Source organism: Catharus ustulatus, unplaced genomic scaffold (genome assembly GCF_009819885.2).
Source record: "Catharus ustulatus isolate bCatUst1 unplaced genomic scaffold, bCatUst1.pri.v2 scaffold_92_arrow_ctg1, whole genome shotgun sequence".
In the NCBI taxonomy this organism is placed as follows: Eukaryota; Metazoa; Chordata; class Aves; order Passeriformes; family Turdidae; genus Catharus; species Catharus ustulatus.
In genome coordinates, this window is record NW_024879556.1 from 18,576 (window position 1) to 37,390 (window position 18,815).

The 18,815-nt window shown below is 51.3% G+C and overlaps 1 protein-coding gene across 2 annotated transcripts; it reads right to left on the minus strand.

Annotated features, from left to right (window-relative positions):
* Positions 1 to 5,368: 5,368 nt before the first annotated feature.
* Positions 5,369 to 11,513, minus strand: LOC117011557. Of its 2 annotated transcripts, XM_033086981.1 has the most exons (3): positions 9,933 to 11,513; positions 7,799 to 7,995; positions 5,369 to 5,717 (listed from the first exon to the last, which is right to left on the minus strand). In XM_033086981.1, exons 1-3 carry the CDS (start codon positions 10,505 to 10,507, stop codon positions 5,395 to 5,397), a joined length of 1,095 nt encoding a protein of 364 aa, XP_032942872.1. In that variant the 5' UTR covers positions 10,508 to 11,513; the 3' UTR covers positions 5,369 to 5,394. The 2 variants fall into 2 exon arrangements, with proteins under 2 accessions (XP_032942872.1, XP_032942873.1); XM_033086982.1 differs by lacking the exon at positions 7,799 to 7,995.
* Between the last annotated feature and the right edge of the window lie 7,302 nt (positions 11,514 to 18,815).

Here is an 18,815-nt window from a genome sequence, read left to right on the forward strand (position 1 = left end):
TATTACAACAAAAGGATATCTATTATTTCTATTATATCCTCCATATATATTTATTCATACCTTATATTTATATATACTTACATATCTTTATCTATGCATATTTACCTTTATAATGGTATATATTTATTGTATATATTTATTGTATATTTCTATATTTTTTATTTTGTTTATATTTTTTATAAAACATCTGCCTCTAAACAAATAAAACCAATTAAACATTTAAACTACACTAAAATATTTTTATATTTCTAGTCTCACATTTCTAGTTTTACATTATATATTATATTTGCATTTTTTAAGTACTATATCTTTCATATGAGTCTGTTACTTGTATGTTTCTATTTTACATTTCTACAAATATCTTGATATTTTTCTATTTCCATTTTTCTATTTTTACTATTTTATATTTATATCATCTATATAACCACCCCCCCCCCCACCAAATAAATACCAATAAAGCATTCCTTTTAAGCTATATTGAAGTACTTAACAGGAACACGAGCGAGGCATGGACAGAAAGACTGAGTGCCAAACACACAAACCTCTGGGGCTCTGAAGGAGCTGTTCTGCCTTCTGGGGAAACAGTTGTTGAAGTTCTTGTAGTTGAGTTTTCAAATGCCTCATGGATTGCACAAAGTTGGGAAAGCTGAGGTTTTATCTTGTTACTACTGCTCCGGGACTGCTGCAACTGTAGAAAACTGCCCTGTGGCTGGGAGAACAACGTCTCCCTCCCTCCCAGCCCAGTTGTCCCTCCCAGAGCTGTCTGTGCCAGGCTCCTGGAAGGTTTCCTAGCTGTTTCACTAGTTCAGGGATGCTTCTGTCCATACTGTCAAGACTGGCATGGCAGGAGCCACTGGGAACAAAGGCGCCGTGGCCATTCGGATGCTGTTTCACACCTCCAGCCTTTGCTTTTTGTGCAGTCCTTTGGCCACAGGGAAAAACTGCCTGGGAAGGGCTCTGAGCTCTCCCTGGAGTCTTCTGTTCCCCATTACTCACCCCTCTCTTGACTCTACCAGTGATCAGCACTGGGAGATTACCAGAGTAATGGACAGGTTTGGAGAGCTTTTAACCGGGAAGAAGTGCAGCAATCTCCAGGAAATCCAGCCCTCCCTGGGAGGTAGCAGAAGAGATTTCTAACCATCACCATCTACCACATGGCAAAGGTCAAGAATTTACAGACAACATGCAAAACTGGGTTTGACTTTCACTGCCTCAGATCTTCCCACTTGCACACATTTCCTGCTCCTATGATCTGACAGAGCTGCTTGGTCATATTTTATACTTGTAGATGATTTCTGAATTCAAACTGGTATTAGAAAAAAATTTATTTTAACTAATTAAATCTTGGCATTGAATGGTGTGCACAGAAACCTCAAATCACTCACTGACACCTTAAGAAGGCGCATCTTGTTTCTGAAACTTCATCAGATTCCCAGATGTGCCACAGAAGCCGGAAACAGCAAGGTCAGCCAAGGCTCCCCACTCAGGGCAGTTCAAAACTCCAGTTCCTAAGCTGCCAGCCTAGTTCCTGCAGAGCAACATCCTAAAAAGAGGAAATGTGAATGTGAAAGCTATTCCTAAACAACAAAGTTTGCATGCAACAGGCTTGGAATTCCTCCAAATCTAAACTCCTTGATCCTGCACATACATTATCTTCAATGACATGCCTGTCTCTTCCCATTCCTGCACCAGACTTCCACCAGATAAGTCCCACCTCACAGTTCAGGACAGAAGGTTTGAAATCCTGAGCATCACTTTTGCTCTGAGCCCACAAATCCACACCCAAGAGTTACCTGACTCTGACAGGAGCTGCATTGGCTTGGATACTGCCAAAAACGCTCCCTCTCCTGCAAGCATTGCATAAGGGACTGAGATGTACAACAGCCACCGGTGCTCCATTCCCACTTTGTTTGCATCGGGATCTGGTGAATCCTTTCACACACCAAAAGTGGGAGCAAGGTCATCCTGGAGTACATCTTGAGAAAAGAAACAACAACAACAACAAAACAAAAAAGACCCACAAAGTCAAAAAAGCACACCTCCCAAACAAAGAACAAACCAAGCTTTCCAATTAAACTGCATTACTCATATCCTGCTTTTTGTCCAATGATCCCTCTTTTTCCCACTAAGGCCAGATTCCTTGGTAAGACTTCAAACTGTGATTACTTCCTTACAAAAGCAGCCTCCAAATTGTTCTCACGTGGCTTCTAAGGCTATCCCAGACTGCATCCTGGGACAGGACAGGATGGATATATGAGCAATATATTCCCTCTGCTGCCAGCTGCACACTGGTAGCATCTGGTACAACACCAACACTTCCAAGGCACCCAACCCAAGTTACCCCCAGTGTGATAATCTGAGGTCTCCAAATCCATGCTGCAGAACACAGCAGGGAACAAGGCATGTGGACAGATCAATCATCTCCAGAGGAGTGCTCTGAGCTGCTTTGCCACATGCCTTGAACCCTGTCCCCTTCACCCAGTGCAATGTTCAAACCCAGCCCTGGTCACTGTGCTGGTCACAACACAGCAGCTTGTCTTCCCCAAATCCCAGCTTCCCATGGCTTTGGTGGCCTGAAACCTTCTCTCCATGGATCCTCAGCCCACCTCCCTCGCACTACTCCAAGGCACTTACCCCTCAGGCAGTGGGCACTGGTTGAGGCACGGCTGGCTGTTCTGTTTTGCCACCTTGCTGCTCTGAAATGGGGATGGTGGGCAAAATTTCTTCTTTGGGTTCCACAATGCCTGACAAAAACCCCAGAACTGGGACTGTCCACTACCAAACTTTGGTGATGAACGGCACCTCATCATCTGGGACCGAGGAAAAAAAATGCAGCTGAGGGCAAAAAACCCAACCCCTAGGCTGGGGACATTTTATTCTCAATTTAAAAATTAGTTAAAACACCTGAAAGGCAAAAAAATCCTACTCACAAGGCTAGAAGCAGTCAGCACACACACTCGCACAGGCAGACACGAGCAGCAGCAGACAGACACAAACTCTCACAGACACACACGGACACTCACGCGCTCCCACTGTCACACACTCCTCAGCTGACATGCTGACTGCAAGCCCTGCTTGAAACGCTACACCGAAGAGGATGCTTCAACACATCTTCCAGCTGCTGCTCTTCAACATCAAATGGTAGACTCCAGGAAAATTGGTAGCATCGGTGACTGCAGAGATAGGAACCCACCTCAGGGACCTGCAAGACAGCAGGAAGTGGTCAGCAAGTGGCTCCCTGACAGCTAGAGGTTATCCCCACACGTTTTCTACCCCAAACCCCATAGAACAGAGATGAACAATAAAGTTTTGTAACTGCTCCATGTAACGGTGACCACGTGCCAGAGCAGGGGCAGCTCCAAGTCTAAGTGGCACAATATAGGTACATGCAGGATAGGTACATACAGCATAGATACGTACAATAAAGGTACATGCAATGTAAGCCAAGACAGGCACACACAGTACAGGTACCTACAGTATAAGCCAAGGGAGGTACATACAGGATAAGTGAGGACTGGAGATAACTCTCTGGAGGATCAAGTCTCAAGCCCAATACTCTTTGAAAAGATGGAACCTAGGGAACTACTGAGGGCACATAAGGAGGGTCTAACACACTCCCTATAAAAGGCCAAGAGAATGGCACGTGAAAAGAAGGCACTACCAAAGCTGAGACGGAAAATGGATGAGAACATCTTGTGTACTTCTTTTTGTCTCAAAGAGTAAAAAGGTAAAAATGCTGGAATAAGCCCAATGCAGGAAAAAACACAAGCAGAGTCCAGCCAATGTGGCCTGGAATGATGTTGGAACAAAGAACTCCAAGAGGTTGCTCTTGGTGTGAATACAATGCAGACACAGCTGTGAGCAGCAGGACAGACTAGACCTTCACATCCCTTCTAACCACAATGGGTTGAGGATTCTGTGACACAGAGGGAACAACAGTAAGAACTGCCAGTCAAAAAAGAGCACGGGTGTACCAGGCTCCCCAAATGACTGCAACACACCTCCACAGCAGCAAGGCCTTTTACAGCCTGACATACAATTGTACAGCATGTTTGCCACCGACCGGCAACCTTCACTTAGGCTTTTCTTTTCAGCTTCTTAGCTTAGACATAATCATTACTTTTCATGCTTCATTTTAGCTATTGGATAATGGAGAATTATTTGCCTTACAAAATCCTGTCACATTTTCCAATAGTATGTGGCCGCCAGCTCAAAAAATACACAGGATAACCATTTTCTTTATACTCAGTCTGGGCTTGTTCCCTTCACTTCCACCACACTGCCGAGCCACAGCATTCATTATTCTCCTCAGAGCACTCCCTCACAAAAAATACAGGAGACAGTTTCCCTTTCTGTCACTTCTGCACAAATCTTATATAAAAGTTATTGAAACCCACAGTGTAATTTACCTTCCTGATGGAACTGTACTAAGTAAAGTAAAAAGGACAGTGAGGGCAAGGATAAAAGGAACACGCCTGTTATAAGTGCATGACATATTGTTGGCTTTTCGCAACTATTACGAGAAATGCTATATGTATAATATTAAAATAGCTTTTCTGTATGTATATCAGTTTTTTTCTTTTCTTCTAATAGCTAAAATTAGACATAAGTTTTTTAAAAATAGTATACTTAATAGTATACTCCCCGTCTAATTAAAATAACAGCCCGTAAATGTGTGATGGGGACCCTGCAGCTAACACAACAACTATCAACACTCACCAATTACAAAAAGCCAAAACCACCCCCCAAATTAAAAAATAATAAAAAAAATTTAAAGCCAGAAACCAAAAAACACACATGTTCTAAAAAAACAAACCCAAAAAGTAACCATCCTAAATAATTCCCAAAAATTTTTTACTCTACAAAACAATTTAATATATTGTAATGTGTATTTAAAGAAGTGTTCACAAACCAACCTTGTACTCCTAACAGCTTGCCAAACATCCAGCCATTTTAACCCTTTACTTTATGTGTATCTCCTATTGTCTTTTTATTAAACCTTTTAAAATGTTACCAAAACAGTAAGACTTATTTTTCACACAGCTTAACAGAGCTCAAACTTCACAGGACTTAACTTATGCCTTAACCTTGACTTACACTTTCAACTTCACAATTTAGGAAAAGAAAAGCACTTAAGAGTATTTAACCTAAATCACAACTTACGACAATTTAACACAGGAATAACACTTAACAGTATTTAACTTAGCTTAAAACTTGTATTAAACGTAACAACTTAGCAAAAGAACAACTCTTAGCAGCATTTAACTCAGCTTAGACCTCATGACCTAACCTTACTTACAGCCTGACTCAGATATCCAAGGCACTCCAACCCCTCCGAGAGCAGCATTTCTGCCACATTTGGCAGGGCACAGGCACTCATGTGTGCACACAGAGTCAGTGCCAGGGCATGTGAGGAACTCCCCTGCAGGGCAGGGAAATGCTCACTCCCGATGCTTTGGCATCTCCCCAGCGGCTGAAGGGCTGAGCCTGGAGCAGTGGGGGATCAGCCCAGGCTCCGTCGTTGCTCGGGGATGCCCCGAGTGCAGCAAACGGGAGAGTTCCTGGCTCGGAGAGGCCCCGCTCACAGGGAGGTGCTGGCCCAGGAGAGCTCCAAGGGCTCCTTGTGCAGCGCTGTTTGTAGGGCCCCAAGAGAGGGGCTTCAGTCACTTGGTATCCACAGCTTTCCTTGGAAGGGTGAGAACAGGGATGGTGTGCCACTGAGGGAACAAAAACAGATCCAGGGCTGCTCCTAAAGGAACCAGGAGCTGGTTGGGCAGCAGCAGGGCCTGGGAGCAGATAGGGTTTGTGCTGAGCTCCAGAGGAGCTGAGCCCAGGGGCTGTTGGCCAAGGCCGAGGCCCAGCGAGCATTTCTCAGTTGGCAGGGTGGCCTGGAAAGGTGTGGGGAGGATAATTCACCCCCTCAGAGTGGTCCCAGTCACTCCCAGTATTTCCATGGCCGTGCTCCAAGTGCTGCTCCCAGCCCTGATCCATGGGGATGGGAATGTCCTGCTCCCTTCCCGGGGCAGGGTCACACCTGAGCAGGTGTGCAGGGCAGGACCTTGCCCTGAGCCCAAGCACTGTCCCACCTGCAGGATCTGCTTCCCTCGGCCTCTTCCTCCTGTGGCCCCAAGCCCAGCTTGGTGCTGAACAAAGGGGCTGGGCTGGGGTCATGCCCAGCAGGGGCTGTGTGCCCCCTCTGCCCCCTCCCCAAATTCCCTCCTGGGGGGAGCAGGAGCTGAGGCAATAGCCCTGTGGGAATGACACTGGGATGGGGGGGTCACACATGCTCTGGGGAGGACATACACGGCTCCTGGGGCCCCCTCTTATCCTCTCAGCATGGTTTGTTTATTTTGTTTTAGGGAGGGGGAATGTTTGAAGAATGCAGAACTCCAAAGCTGAGCAGAAAATGCCCCTTGAGGGGACATTGGGGGGTCCCTGTGGCAGCAGCTGGCAGAGGCAGCCTGGAGGAGCAGAGCCCTGTGTCCCCCAGGACCCCAAAGTGGAGAGCCCAGTGAGGGGGAAGCGCCGCCATTCATGGGACCCTCAACAGCCTGGAGAGGGGCAGGGGGGACTCCTTGGACCTCCTGCACCCCAAAGCAGAGAATAAGGGGAGAACGGAACCTGGGACTCCAAAATCCCCCAGTATCCCTAAGTATCCCTGGGGAGGGCAGGGACTGAGAAGATTGGGGACCCCCAATACAAGTGTGACCCCAAACATCTGGGACAGAGGGGAGCCCCAAACACCAAAGGGGAGAGACCATTCCCAGGAATTCCTGGGAGGCATTTTCAGGGCTGAATCTTGGTGTCTGGGAGGCTTTTATGGACCCCAGATACCCAGGCCTTCTAGAGATGGAGTTGGGCAGGAGGAACCCCCAACACAATGTGCTCATCGCTTGTTTTTCCCCAAACCAGGATTTCCCATTCCCAACCCTTGGCTCGATGGAGGAGGAGGAGGCTATGAGGAAGAGGAAGATTCCACCGGAGCCCCAGGAAGGTGAGCAGGAATTCACTGTCCCTTTCCCCCTCAGTCCTGCTCCATCTCCCAGCCCAGCACGGCCCCTGGCTGCAGGACAACTCCGCTGCCGACCCTGTCCGGCCGGGGACACGCTGGGGGGATCTCCTTCCCCTTCCCTCTGACACGGAGGCAAATCCCATCCTCTCCTTGTCCTTCCTCCCCTGGACAGGGAGCAGAGGACAGAGACCAGGAAGGATAAATCCCTGTGCCAGAACACCATGGAAGAGGCCGTTTGGAGCGGCTCCACGGTGCAGGAATCCAACGGGGAGAAAAAGCCCCAGAGATCCCATACGAGGAGGGGCTGCAAACGCAGATCCTGGGGATCCCAGAAGGAAAGACCCAGCCTGGGACAGGGAGGCTGCCAGAGCTCGAACCCAGGGGTCCATGAGCAGCTTCACAATGGAGAGAAGCCACACAAGTGCTTGAAATGTGGGAAGAGCTTCAGGTGAAGATCCTCCCTGATTCGCCACTGAATAATCCACACAGAGGAATGGCCCTATGAGTGTGGGCAGTGTGGGAAGAGCTTCAGGTGGAACTCTGAACTGACTGTCAACCAGAGGAGCCACACGGGGGAGAGGCCCTATGAGTGTGGTAAATGCAGGAAGAGGTTTCACACCAGCTCCACTCTCCTCAAGCACTATTGGATTCACACACAGGAGAGGCCCTTTTGCCGCCCTGACTGCGGGAAGGGCTTCAAGCAAAACTGAACCTTTGTCAAGCACCAGCACATCTACACCAGGGAGCGGCCCTACGAGTGTCCCGAGTGCAGGAAGAGCTTCTCACCGAGCTCTAACTTGAGCCAACACCAACAGAGGCACCACCAAGGGAAGCCCTGCGAGTGCTCCAACTGCAGGAAGAGCTTCGTGCGCTGCTCCAGCTCCATCCCCCATGGCAGGATCTGTGCTGGATGATCCCCAGTGACCCTCGGTGGGCAGAGCCCCGCTGATCCCTGGTGCCACTGATTCATGTCAAGAACACACCTGGGTGGGGGTTCTACATCCTACTGGCTCCCTGTGGGCTGGATTTTCTTTGCATTTGTCTTTGTCCTTTCCAAACACCCAAAAGCGGGGTAAAAATTAAGATGTTGAACTAAGACATGGATGGGGACATGGGGGAATCTTCCAGGGGATGTAGGGGATGATGGGTTTGAGGGAGCTGAGGGTTCCTGGGAGAAACTTGGTAGTTGCTCAGGGCTTTGGGCACCCCAGAGGTTCTGGGGCAGATGATCAAGGACTCCTTGTCCTGCAACCGTCCCCATGTCCTCCCGTTCCAGCTCCCACTGTCCCCTGTGCAGTATCCCCCTCATTGCTGTCACTCCCCTTGCCCCCAGCCCACTCCCATGTCACCCCAGTCCCATCCTGCTCCCATCCCAGTTCAGATCCCATTCCTGGTCTCATTCCCTGTCCCATAGTCTCTGTCTAGTTGCCATTGCCATATTCCCAGTCCCATATTCCCTGTCCTGTTCCCGTTCTTGTATTGCCACTCCCACTCCCATATATCCTTTTCAATATTTCCTCTTCTCTTCCAATATTCCCATTCCCCATCCTGTTCCTGTATTCCCATTTCCAATCACAGTTGCATCTTCTTAATCTCCATTCCATATTCTCTCTCCAATTGCTATTTCTATATGCTCTGTCTGGTTCCCATATTCCCATTTCCTATCCCCATTCCGTGTGCCATTCCAGAACCACCTCTCCCATGGGGGCTGAGGGCTCCACAGCTCGGGCTGCCTGTGCCACACGAACCCTTCAGCCCTGCTGCTGTCCTTGGCCAGCTGCACTGAGCACAAGGCTTTGGGCATTTCTCAGAGGTCCCCAGCTGGCCACAGCAGCCCATGCTGCCAGCAGCCCTGTGCCTCAGAGCCCTCCCTCCTGCTGGGGCCGTGCAGGGGCCATGGGCCTGCACCAGGCTCCTGTTCCTGCCCCAGGAGCAAGGCTGCAGCTCCAGCCTTTGGGCCCTGCGCCGCAGCAGCCCAGGGCAGGCCCAGCTGCAGAGCAGAGCTCACAGCCCCACCGTGTTTCTCTTGAACACTTCTGAACACTAATTCCCATCCCATATTCTCTCTCTGCTTGCCGCTTCCGTATTCCCTGTCCTGTTCCCATATTCCCAGTCCCTGTCCCGTATTCCCGGTCCCATTCTCGGTATTGGTCCCAACCCAAAATCCCGGTCTCTTTCCCAATTCCCGTTCACGAATACTCAGTACTTGTCACCATTCTCTGTCCCTGTCCCCATTCCTGGTCCCTGTCCCCATTCCCGATCCCTATCGCTATTCCCGGTCCCTGTCCCCATTCCCGATCCCTGTCCCCATTCCCGGTCCCTGTCCCCATTCCCGATCCCGTCCCCATTCCCGGCCCCTGTCCCCATTCCCGGTCCCTGCCCCCATTCCCGATCCTGTCCCCACTCCCGGTCCCCGTCCCCATTCCCGATCCTGTCCCCATTCCCGGTCCCTGCCCCCATTCCCGGTCCCTGTCCCCATTCACGATCCTGTTCCCATTCCCGATCCTGTCCCCATTCCCGGTCCCTGTCCCCATTCCCGGTCCCTGTCCCCATTCCCGGTCCCTGCCCCCATTCCCAATCCTGTCCCCACTCCCGGTCCCCGTCCCCATTCCCGATCCTGTCCCCATTCCCGATCCTGTCCCCGTTCCCGTCCCCATTCCCAATCCTGTCCCCATTCCCGGTCCCTGTCCCCATTCCTGATTCCTGTCCCCATTCCCGATCCCTGTCCCCATTCCCGATCCTGTCCCCATTCCCGATCCCTGTCCCCATTCCCGATCCTGTCCCCATTCCCGGTCCCTGTCCCCATTCCCGATCCTGTCCCCATTCCCGGTCCCTGTCCCCATTCCTGATCCCTGTCCCCATTCCCGATCCTGTCCCCATTCCCGATCCTGTCCCCATTCCCGATCCTGTCCCCTCTCACCGGACGCCGCCGCCATCGTTCCAGCCCCCCCAGCCCTCACGTGACCGAGGTAACCCCGCGCTGCTCCCACCCACCAATGGCAGCGCGCGATCGCTCCTGGATTTGCATAACCACGCCCTTGGGTCTGGCCCCGCCCACCGGCGGCTGTAGCCCCATCCAGGTTCTGTTTCCTCCCAGTTCCCTCCCAGTGCTCCCAGTAAGAGCAGTACTGGGAGGGAAAGCGCTCCCAATTCCTTCCCGGGACTCTCAGGATCGCTCCTGGTGCTCTCACTGTCCTTCCCAGTGCTCCCATTGTCACTCCCAGTGCCACGTGGGGCACAACCTCTTCGGAACCCCCTAGGGCAGAGCGCGGCTGCTTTTGGGTGTTGGCACCTGCCGGGCCAGGAGCTGAGGAGGAGCGGGAGGAAGAGGAGGAGTGGGAAGAGAAGGAGGAGAAGCAGCGGGAGGGAGAGGAGGGGCAGAGGAGAATGAAAGGTGAAAGGAAGAAAAGGAGTAGAGGAAGGGGAGGCGCCGCAGAAGGACGCGCTTCCCCCTCCCGCCCAGGCAGGCCGCAGCTCCCCTGGCTGCGGCAGCATTGCCCCCCTGCCCCAAAACCCGCAGGGGAGCGAGGAGAGGGAGCTCGCCCCAAATCCATCGGGGTGGACGCTCCAGGAGAGTTTTTTTGCGGGGCAGGGGCTGTTGGGATGTTGCAAGACCCCGGAAATGGCCCTGGAGGGATCTTGGCAGGTTCCACGTGGTGATCACCCAATGCCGCAGGGAGGGAGTGATATCAGGTCTGGGCATCCCGGGGAGAGCCAGAGGGGAATGCGGGGGTGCCCTGGAGCAGGGAGAGCGCAGAGGGGCAATCCCGGAGCCGGGGGACACCCGGCAGCCTGGAGGGGTGCGTGAGGTTGGTGATGAGCGGGCTCTGGGCGCCCTGAGGCTGAAAGGGGCGCTGACTTGTCCAGCTGTCCTTGGGCAGTGGGATCAGCAAACCCAACACTCTCAGCCCTTGTTTTTCCTCTGAAACCAAGATTTCCCATTCCCAAACCTTGGCCCCATGGAGGAGCAGGAGGCTGTGAGGCAGAGGAAGATGGCCTAGGAGCCCCAGGCAGGGGAGGTGGAAGTCACTGCCCATTTCCCCTCTCTCCTGCTCCATCTCCCAGCCCAGCACGGCCCCCGGCTGCAGGACAACCCGCTGCCAACGCTGTCCTGCCGGGGATGCGCTGGGGGCATCTCCTTCCCCTTCCCTTGCTCCATGAGCAGCTTCATGATGGGGAGAAGCCACACAAGTGCTCGAGATGTGGGAAGAGCTTCAGGTGGAGATCCCAGCCGATCCAACACAGGAGAACCCACACAGGGGAATGGCCCTACGAGTGTGGGCAGTCTAAGAGGTGTTTCAGGTGGAGGTCTGACCTGATTGTCCACCAGAGGACCCCCACTGGGGAGAGGCCCTACGAGGGTGATAAATGCAGGAAGAGGTTTCAGAGCAGCTCCCATCTCCTCCTGCTCTTTAGCATTCACACGGCTGCCCCGACTACGGGAAGGGCCTCAAGCAAACTCCACCCTCATCACCCACTGGCACATCCACACTGGGGAGAGGCCCTACGAGAGACCTAAGTGTGGGAAGAGGCTCTCACAGAGCTCTACCTTGATCCAACACCAATGGAGGCACCACTAAGAGAAGCCCTGCGAGTGCCTCAAGTGTGGGGAGAGCTTCGTGTGCTGCTCCAGCTCCATCCCCCGTGGCAGGATCTGCGCTGGATGATTCCCAGTGACCCCTGGTGAGCAGAGCCCTGGTGATCTCTGGTGTTGCTGATCCGTGTTGGGAACACACCTGGCTGGGGGGCTCCACATCCTCTGGGCTCGCCATGGGCACCTGGTCACATCCTCAGACCAACATCAGAAATCCATTGTGGGAAGCAGATTTGTTGGCTTCTGACTCCAGAAAAATCTCACTTTTTTCATCTTCTGCGAGCATCAAACAACACTGGATAGCCTTGGAGGTCTTCTCCAACATAAGTCCTGCATTTTAATTCTCTCTTGCCCACCGTCATCTTCCACAGACAAATGGGGACAAATGGAGTCAAACCCCACGATTCTGGAGATGGTTGGAAATCCCTCCACAAAAGCTTCTTCCCACCCAGCCAAGCACAAGGATGCTCTGCCAGCAGGAACACGTAAATCTTTTTGTTTTGGCCTTGAAATGTCAAGGTTTCTGTTCATCCCTTTGAAAGCCCTGAAAATGCAGTAGGAATAAAGATGATGAACTAAGGCATGGATCGGGACATGTGGACAGCACTCACTTGGGTTGCGGCATGTGGAGACTTGGACATGGTTGGGGACAAGACAGGACATGCATGGGGACGTGTGGGGACATGTAAGGACACAGCCCTGGGTGGGGACATGAGCATGAGTAAGGACATGGGGAACATGGATGTGGGCATGGGGGGACACAGACTTGAGAGTGACATGAGGAGACTTGGACGTGGATGGAGACATGAAGTGGGATGGCATCAGTGCCACCACATGTGCCACTACAGTGCCACCAGCACCTTCATCTTGGCCATGGCAAAGCATTTCCTGGTGGGAGGGGGTTTGGGGTCATCTTGGGATTGACCGTGAGTCTTGTCCACTGTGAAGTGAGGAGCAGCCCTGGCCAGGGAGTATGGGATGGACAGGGGCAGGAGAGGTTGGACACTGGTCCAGATGGTCACCAGACCCATGGATCCCACTCTGGATGGACACTGGTCTGGATTGATCCCAGTTGGACACTGGTGTGGACAGCCTTTGGCCCTGCAGACCCCCAGCCTGGCCAGCCCCCAGCGCAGATGGGGGTGGTGCAGACCACCAGCCTGACCACACCCTGGCCCACCCCACTGGTCCACCAACCCATCCCAGTAGCCCCAACCCCAAAACCCCCCAAAACAAATCCAATATCAGAACATTGGCTCCAGGTGGTCCCTGCGGAGTAAGGGGGAAACTGAGGCACGAGCCTGGGGGGGTGACTTTGCAGTGATAGGAGGGGACTTTGGGACCCACCCTGGAGATTCCAAAACGTGCAGCCAGCCCCCAAATTGTCACCGCAGCATCTTTGGTCCCCCAGCTGTCACACTGGGGGGCTTGGGAGAGTGGGGGGAATTTTGGGGTGATGGGAGGGGATTGATGACTTTTGAGGTAATTATGGTGGGTGGGGGGGTCATGATGGGTGAGGTGTGATGGGGATGATTTTGGGGGTGGTGGGTGATGGAGTGATGATTATGGGTGGGGGGTGATCAAATTTGGGGTGATGATGGGAGGGGGGTGATGATGGGGGTTGGGGGTGATGAATTTTGGGGTGACAATGATGAGTAGGGGATGATGGGGGTGGTTTGGGGGTCATGGTTTGGTGGGGTGATGACTTTTGGGATGATGATGATGATGATTGGGGAGTGATGAATTTTGGGGTGTGGGGAGGTGCTGCCTAGCACAACCCCCCAGGGTGCCTGGTCCCCCCATCACTCCCATGTCCCCATGTGTCCCTGTGCCGGGGCTGGCACTGACGGTGGCACCGGGCCATGCCCCCCGGCGCTGACACCGGGACCCTGCCAAACCGGCTCGGCACCGGTGGGACCACCCATGGGGCAGGCACGGAGCCACCCCAGCCTGGCCCTGTGCCTGACCTGTCACTGTCACACTGCCACGCTCACTGGATTTGCCACCCCATGGACACATGTCCCCTGGCACTGCCATGCTCGTGGTGGCACCTCCATGAGCATCCTGGCACCTGAGGTGGCACCTCCAAGGCCACCTGTCCCTTGGTGTCACCATACCAACCTTAGAGGGGGTCGTGATGGTTTGTTCAGCCCCAGGGTGCAAAAGACAAACAGCAAGGGACTCAAGTTTTTTTCTGCAGCAAGCAGCAATGCACTTTATTGAGTGTCAACAACCTAGTTTATTATAGAGGAGAGACAGAGTGAAAGGAAACAAAGTAAAAGGGGAGAGGGAGAGAGAGAAAGGATGGGGGAATAGCTGCCAACAGATGGGACATCGTCCTCGAGTCGTCCGCCAATAGACACGTCTTCTGTCCGTGGGGAGAAAGAGATCTCAAAAATCTCTTCAGAAAGTCACTTTTTATAGTCCTTTTCCAAGGCGAGTGGCCTCTGGCCAAAAGGTGGGGAGATTTATGGACTATTGTGTGCAGAGGCCCATTGCTGCAAGAAACAGGTGCAGGAAGAGGACGCTGTAACCAGTGCTCTGCTGGAGAGCAGCGTACCATGGCAAAGCACCCAGCGCACCTACAGACAGTCCCTTGGCAAACATCCACCTTGGCCAGGCCAGGAACTCCTGTCCAGAACGAGGGGTGGGGTCCTGGGGTTTTCAGTGTCTGATGATGGTCGTGAGGCAGATCAGGGAATCTTTGCACTGACCCTTACACAGCTCCATGGCTGCCTGTCCCCTGGTGTCACTGCACGCACAGTGGCATCTCCATGGCCACCTGTCCCCCATCCTGGCACCCCTGGTTATGTGGCCAGGCTGCATGTCCCCTGTCACTGCCACACCGCTCATGGGTGACAGGAACACGGGGGGGCACGCACACCCTGTTCTGTCCCCTCCCATGGCCAGGGCACACCACGACCCCTGCCGAGCTGCCCTGTAAATGGCCTCCCTTACAAGCAGCCAGTAAGGAAGAGAATGGAATTGTTACCATGACACTTGAATGCAGTTTATTTCTTTCATTCATCTAGAGAAGTTGAGCAATATTGTAGGTGCTGTACTTAGGAGGAGTGGAATGACTGAGTTCACCAGGCTGGAACAGCTTTATTCTGGAGTGCAAGTGCAGGAAAAAAGGACCTCGGAAAGACAAATCAATGTGATTATGCAGAAGGCCCTTTATTGTTGACTTTTACCCTACTTATACATTCTAAAACTACTGTCCATGAGCTCACGCATCACTTGATTGGTGCCTCTATCTTGTCCACATGCTCTGCACACACCTTGCGATAAATATGATTGATTACAGTCCAGCGCTTCACTGCCCACCTTTGTCTTGGTTCTTCTAATCTTGGTGTTTTGTTTTTCGGCTTCTTCTTCCCAATTTAGCACAATTTATGTTTCAGTAGCCTTGATGAATTCCAGAGTGTTTGATAAAACACCAGAAAAACAGCTAAAAATGGCTTGGCTGGTTCACCTGCTATAAACTATGGCCTTAACTAAGGCAATACATTGCTGCATTAAAGCTGAATGCTGGATGTAGAAGCAATTTCAGAGAAGCTCAGAATGTGCTGTGTTGGAAAGGCCCATCAGGATCACTGAGTCCAAGTCCTGTCCCTGCACAGGACCCCACAACAATTCCACCTAAGACAATGCCTGAGAGCACTGTCCAAATGCTTCTTGTCCCAAGACAGACTTGGGACTGGGACCAATTCCCCGGGGACCCTGTTCCAGTGCTCAAGCCCTCTCTAGGTGAAAAACTTTTTCCTGATATCCCACCTAAGCTTCCCCTGACTCAGCTCCAGCCATTTCCTCGAGTCCTGTCCCTGCTCATGAGAGTGAAGAGATTGGTACTGGCCCCTGCACTGCCCCTGAGGAAGATGCTGAAGAGCTCAGTGAGGTCTGACCGGAGTCTCCTCGTCTCCAGCTGAACAAACGAAGTGTCCTCAGCTCTTCCTCACAGAGCCCCTTTCCCATCCTTGTGACCTCCTCTGGACACTCTGCAATGGCTTTATGTCTTTTCTATGTTGTGCTGTCACTCAAGGAGAGGCCACCCCAGTGCAGAGCAGTGTGTGACCATCCCCTCCCTGGCCTGGCTGCTGCTGCTGGGCCTGCTGCCCCAGGACACGGTGGCACTTTGGAGTGCCAGGGCACTGCTGACTCATGTTCAACTTGCCCTTGGCCAGGACCCCCAGGTCCCTCCCCGCAGCTGCTCTCCAGCCTCACCTTCCCAGGGCATACATCCAGGCAGGGGTGCCCCATCCCAGGGGCAGAACCCGACACTGCCCTTGTTAAACTCCACACAGTTGGTGATTGCCCATCTCCAGTTGTGAGGTCTCTCTGCGGAGCCTCTCTGCCCTCCAGGCAGGCAACAGCTCCTCCCAGTTTAGTGTCATCAGTAAATTCACTGATTATCCCTTCAGGTCCTGTGTTCAGGTCCTTAAGGAAGATGTTGAAGAGCCGGGGCTGGCAGTGGAGCCCTGCAGAACCCACTGGTGACCACTGCCAGCGCGGTGTCACCCCAGTCACTGCCACCCTCACTGCCTGACCCCTGAGCCAGTTGCTCACCCATCCTCCAATGTGTTTATCCAGCTGTGTGCTGGACACTTTGTCCAGAAGCATTCTGGGAGGTACAGTACGAAAAGCTTTGCTGAAATCCAGAAAGATTCCATGTGCTGGCTGTCCTGCATCCACCAAGTGGGTTTTACCCTGTTGTAGAAGGAAATCAGACTTCACAAGCAGAATGTTCCTCTCATGAAGCCGTGCTGACTCTCACTTATGCCTGTATTGTCCTCCAGGTGTTTTTCAATGCTTCCCAGAATAAACTTTTCAATGATTTTATTGGGTATTGTTATAGATAATAACCGAATCAAGTCGAATTAAATAGCAAAACAGCAATTTTTATTTTTGCGACCGAAAATACGGTCCTGGGAAGCCACAAGCGAAAACACGACAGCGCCGAGCCCGGGGTCGGCACTGGGTGGACACACACGCTGATCTGATCTCTACCGCATCAGATCCCCCTGTGTTCACCACCTGCCATCGCAGAGAGTCCAGCTTTATACAGTTTTTCCTGGCCTGAGGCGAGAATTTCCTTTGTTTCTGCTGCAGATTCTCATATTTAGATTAAATCTTTTTTCTGGTGCTGCCCTGGACAAAGGTCTTTCCTGCATGTTGATGAAGGCTGTTTCTGCTCTGCATTGATGTGTAATTTTCCTTGGGAGTGCTTACTGGGAACCAGCGGAGGTGATCGGCTGTCTGATGTGTGGTACTTAACAGGTCCTTCTCCCGTCCGTTGTGGAGATCGCCGAGCTAGGTCTGTTGATATGCTAATTACGGCCGTTGTCTATGGCCCCGGGTGCTTGGTGTTTTAAGGTTCTTTTTACTTTATTTTATTTCATACAATCCTTTTATATAAACACGAATTATAACATATATCACAATCCCTCCCCTTCTATATAACCAAATTAATTCATGTTCCCCTCTCAGTTTTCTTCAGACTCATCACTGCTATCCCATTACTCTATTGACTCTTCTCGATAATCTATGTAAGGGCGTTTATTTTTCCCTATTTGCTCTTCAAATTTTGCAAGTGCCTCTACTGCACTAGTATCTACCTCTCGTTCTTCCAATTTCAGCAATTTGGATGCCTTGCCATTTGCTCTCCCAGATGCAATTTCTGGGTCCATGGGCATAGTAGCTATTTGCATGCCATGCACCACTGAGTGTATTAATCTGATGAAACAAGGTATCAAGCATGGTAGGAAGATGACTCTAGCTACTGATCACCATGCTCCCAAGAATAATTGTTCCTACTAAGATGCCTGGAGAATGAAACTCCACTTCTGGGCAGGGACATGTGCCACCCTTTTTATTTTTGTATCAAGATGTCTTATAGTTTCTCCATAATCAATTTCAATACAACATTTTTTCTAAGGTTATTTGATCTATTTTGCTTTTAGGCTCTATGCTTTTCTTGTTTCTGCAGAAACAAAAAGTGTTATTGAATTGGGCACAAACCCATTCATCATTTTTTTCAAGTAGGTCGATGATGATTGGTTTACCATCCGAGATTAATCTATTCTCAAACTTAAGATTTTTGCCCACCCAATATGTTTTCCCTTCCATGACACACATACCTAATCGGGTATTGTCATAGCATAACTCATTCACTCGAAAATAAGCCACAGACTTCTGTTTTCCCTCTACCTACACCGAGCGATTACATTGTCCACAAGTGGGAAGAGGTGTTTGATTGGCATTTCTCTTCTGGATATTGTGAGCGAATGTCTCTGACTGCCCTTTCCCATGTCTTGCCTTGAGATCATAGCATATCATTTTCTTTCCCCATTTACACTTCACATACTGAGTGCTGTTAAAGGTACAGTACTCTTTCTTTCCTTTACGGGTGCAGTTGGCCAGGACAGAGCGAGTCGGGGTGCTAATTAATGGGCATCCCCCACACTCATTGCTACGGCTTTGTGCCGCAGAGTTCGCAGAATTCCTTGGGTATGCGTTAATCGGTGGGAACATGACTAGGCTCAGGCTCACCAGGATTCCCCACAGGTGTACTTCTCTGCCTCTGCCTACGCCCACTAGTTTGCTGCTAGCAGCGAGGGAAACCATCTTCTTGGCAGCAGAGGTATTCTTCAGGGGACCAAAGCAAAGTCCGAGCTGCATGTTGCCTCTTAAAGACATCCCACTTCAATAATTTTATCGTGTCTGTCTAACGAGGTATTTTATTTGTTCTCTGGCACTCTTAAAATTTCAGCTCTGCAATTTAGTTTCCCACTAATCCCGTGTTGGTATAAGAGAAATCGCTCTACAGAATTTAGTTCAACAATATTCAATTCAGTGGCAAGTACTAGAATTCGGTCAGTCAGAGACAGCTCTTTTCAAAACACTTAGTACAGAGCCCTCCAGGTTGGACCTCCCCATACACAATGTGTAACCCAAACCCCACGACAGATCTGGCACCTGAAATGAACAAAAGGAAAACACTTGCACCCGGAAGCTATACACCATGTTTGATCTAGGTTGCTTATCGGCGCAATTTCATCTTGAGGTCTCCAGGGGAGGAAACCACTTTCCACTTGGGTGTTTCCTCAGTTGTCTCTATCCTCTTCATTCTGGAGGCGTGTGTCCAGCTTTTTCTGCTGTCCGGACTGCTGTGTCTGTGGTTAAAAGGACAAGAAAAAGACCTTCCCAGAG

Coding starts and splice junctions, on each gene's coding strand:
- LOC117011557 (XM_033086981.1), bottom strand. CDS start 10,507: ATGCTGCCGCAGCCAGGGGAGCTGCGGCCTGCCTGGGCGGGAGGGGGA. Junction 7,996..9,932: donor AACGATGGCGGCGGCGTCCG/GTGAGAGGGGAC, acceptor ACCCCCACCCAG/GTGTGTTCTTGACATGAATC. Junction 5,718..7,798: donor TTGGCTCAAGTTAGAGCTCG/GTGAGAAGCTCT, acceptor TTGTTCCCTCAG/TGGCACACCATCCCTGTTCT.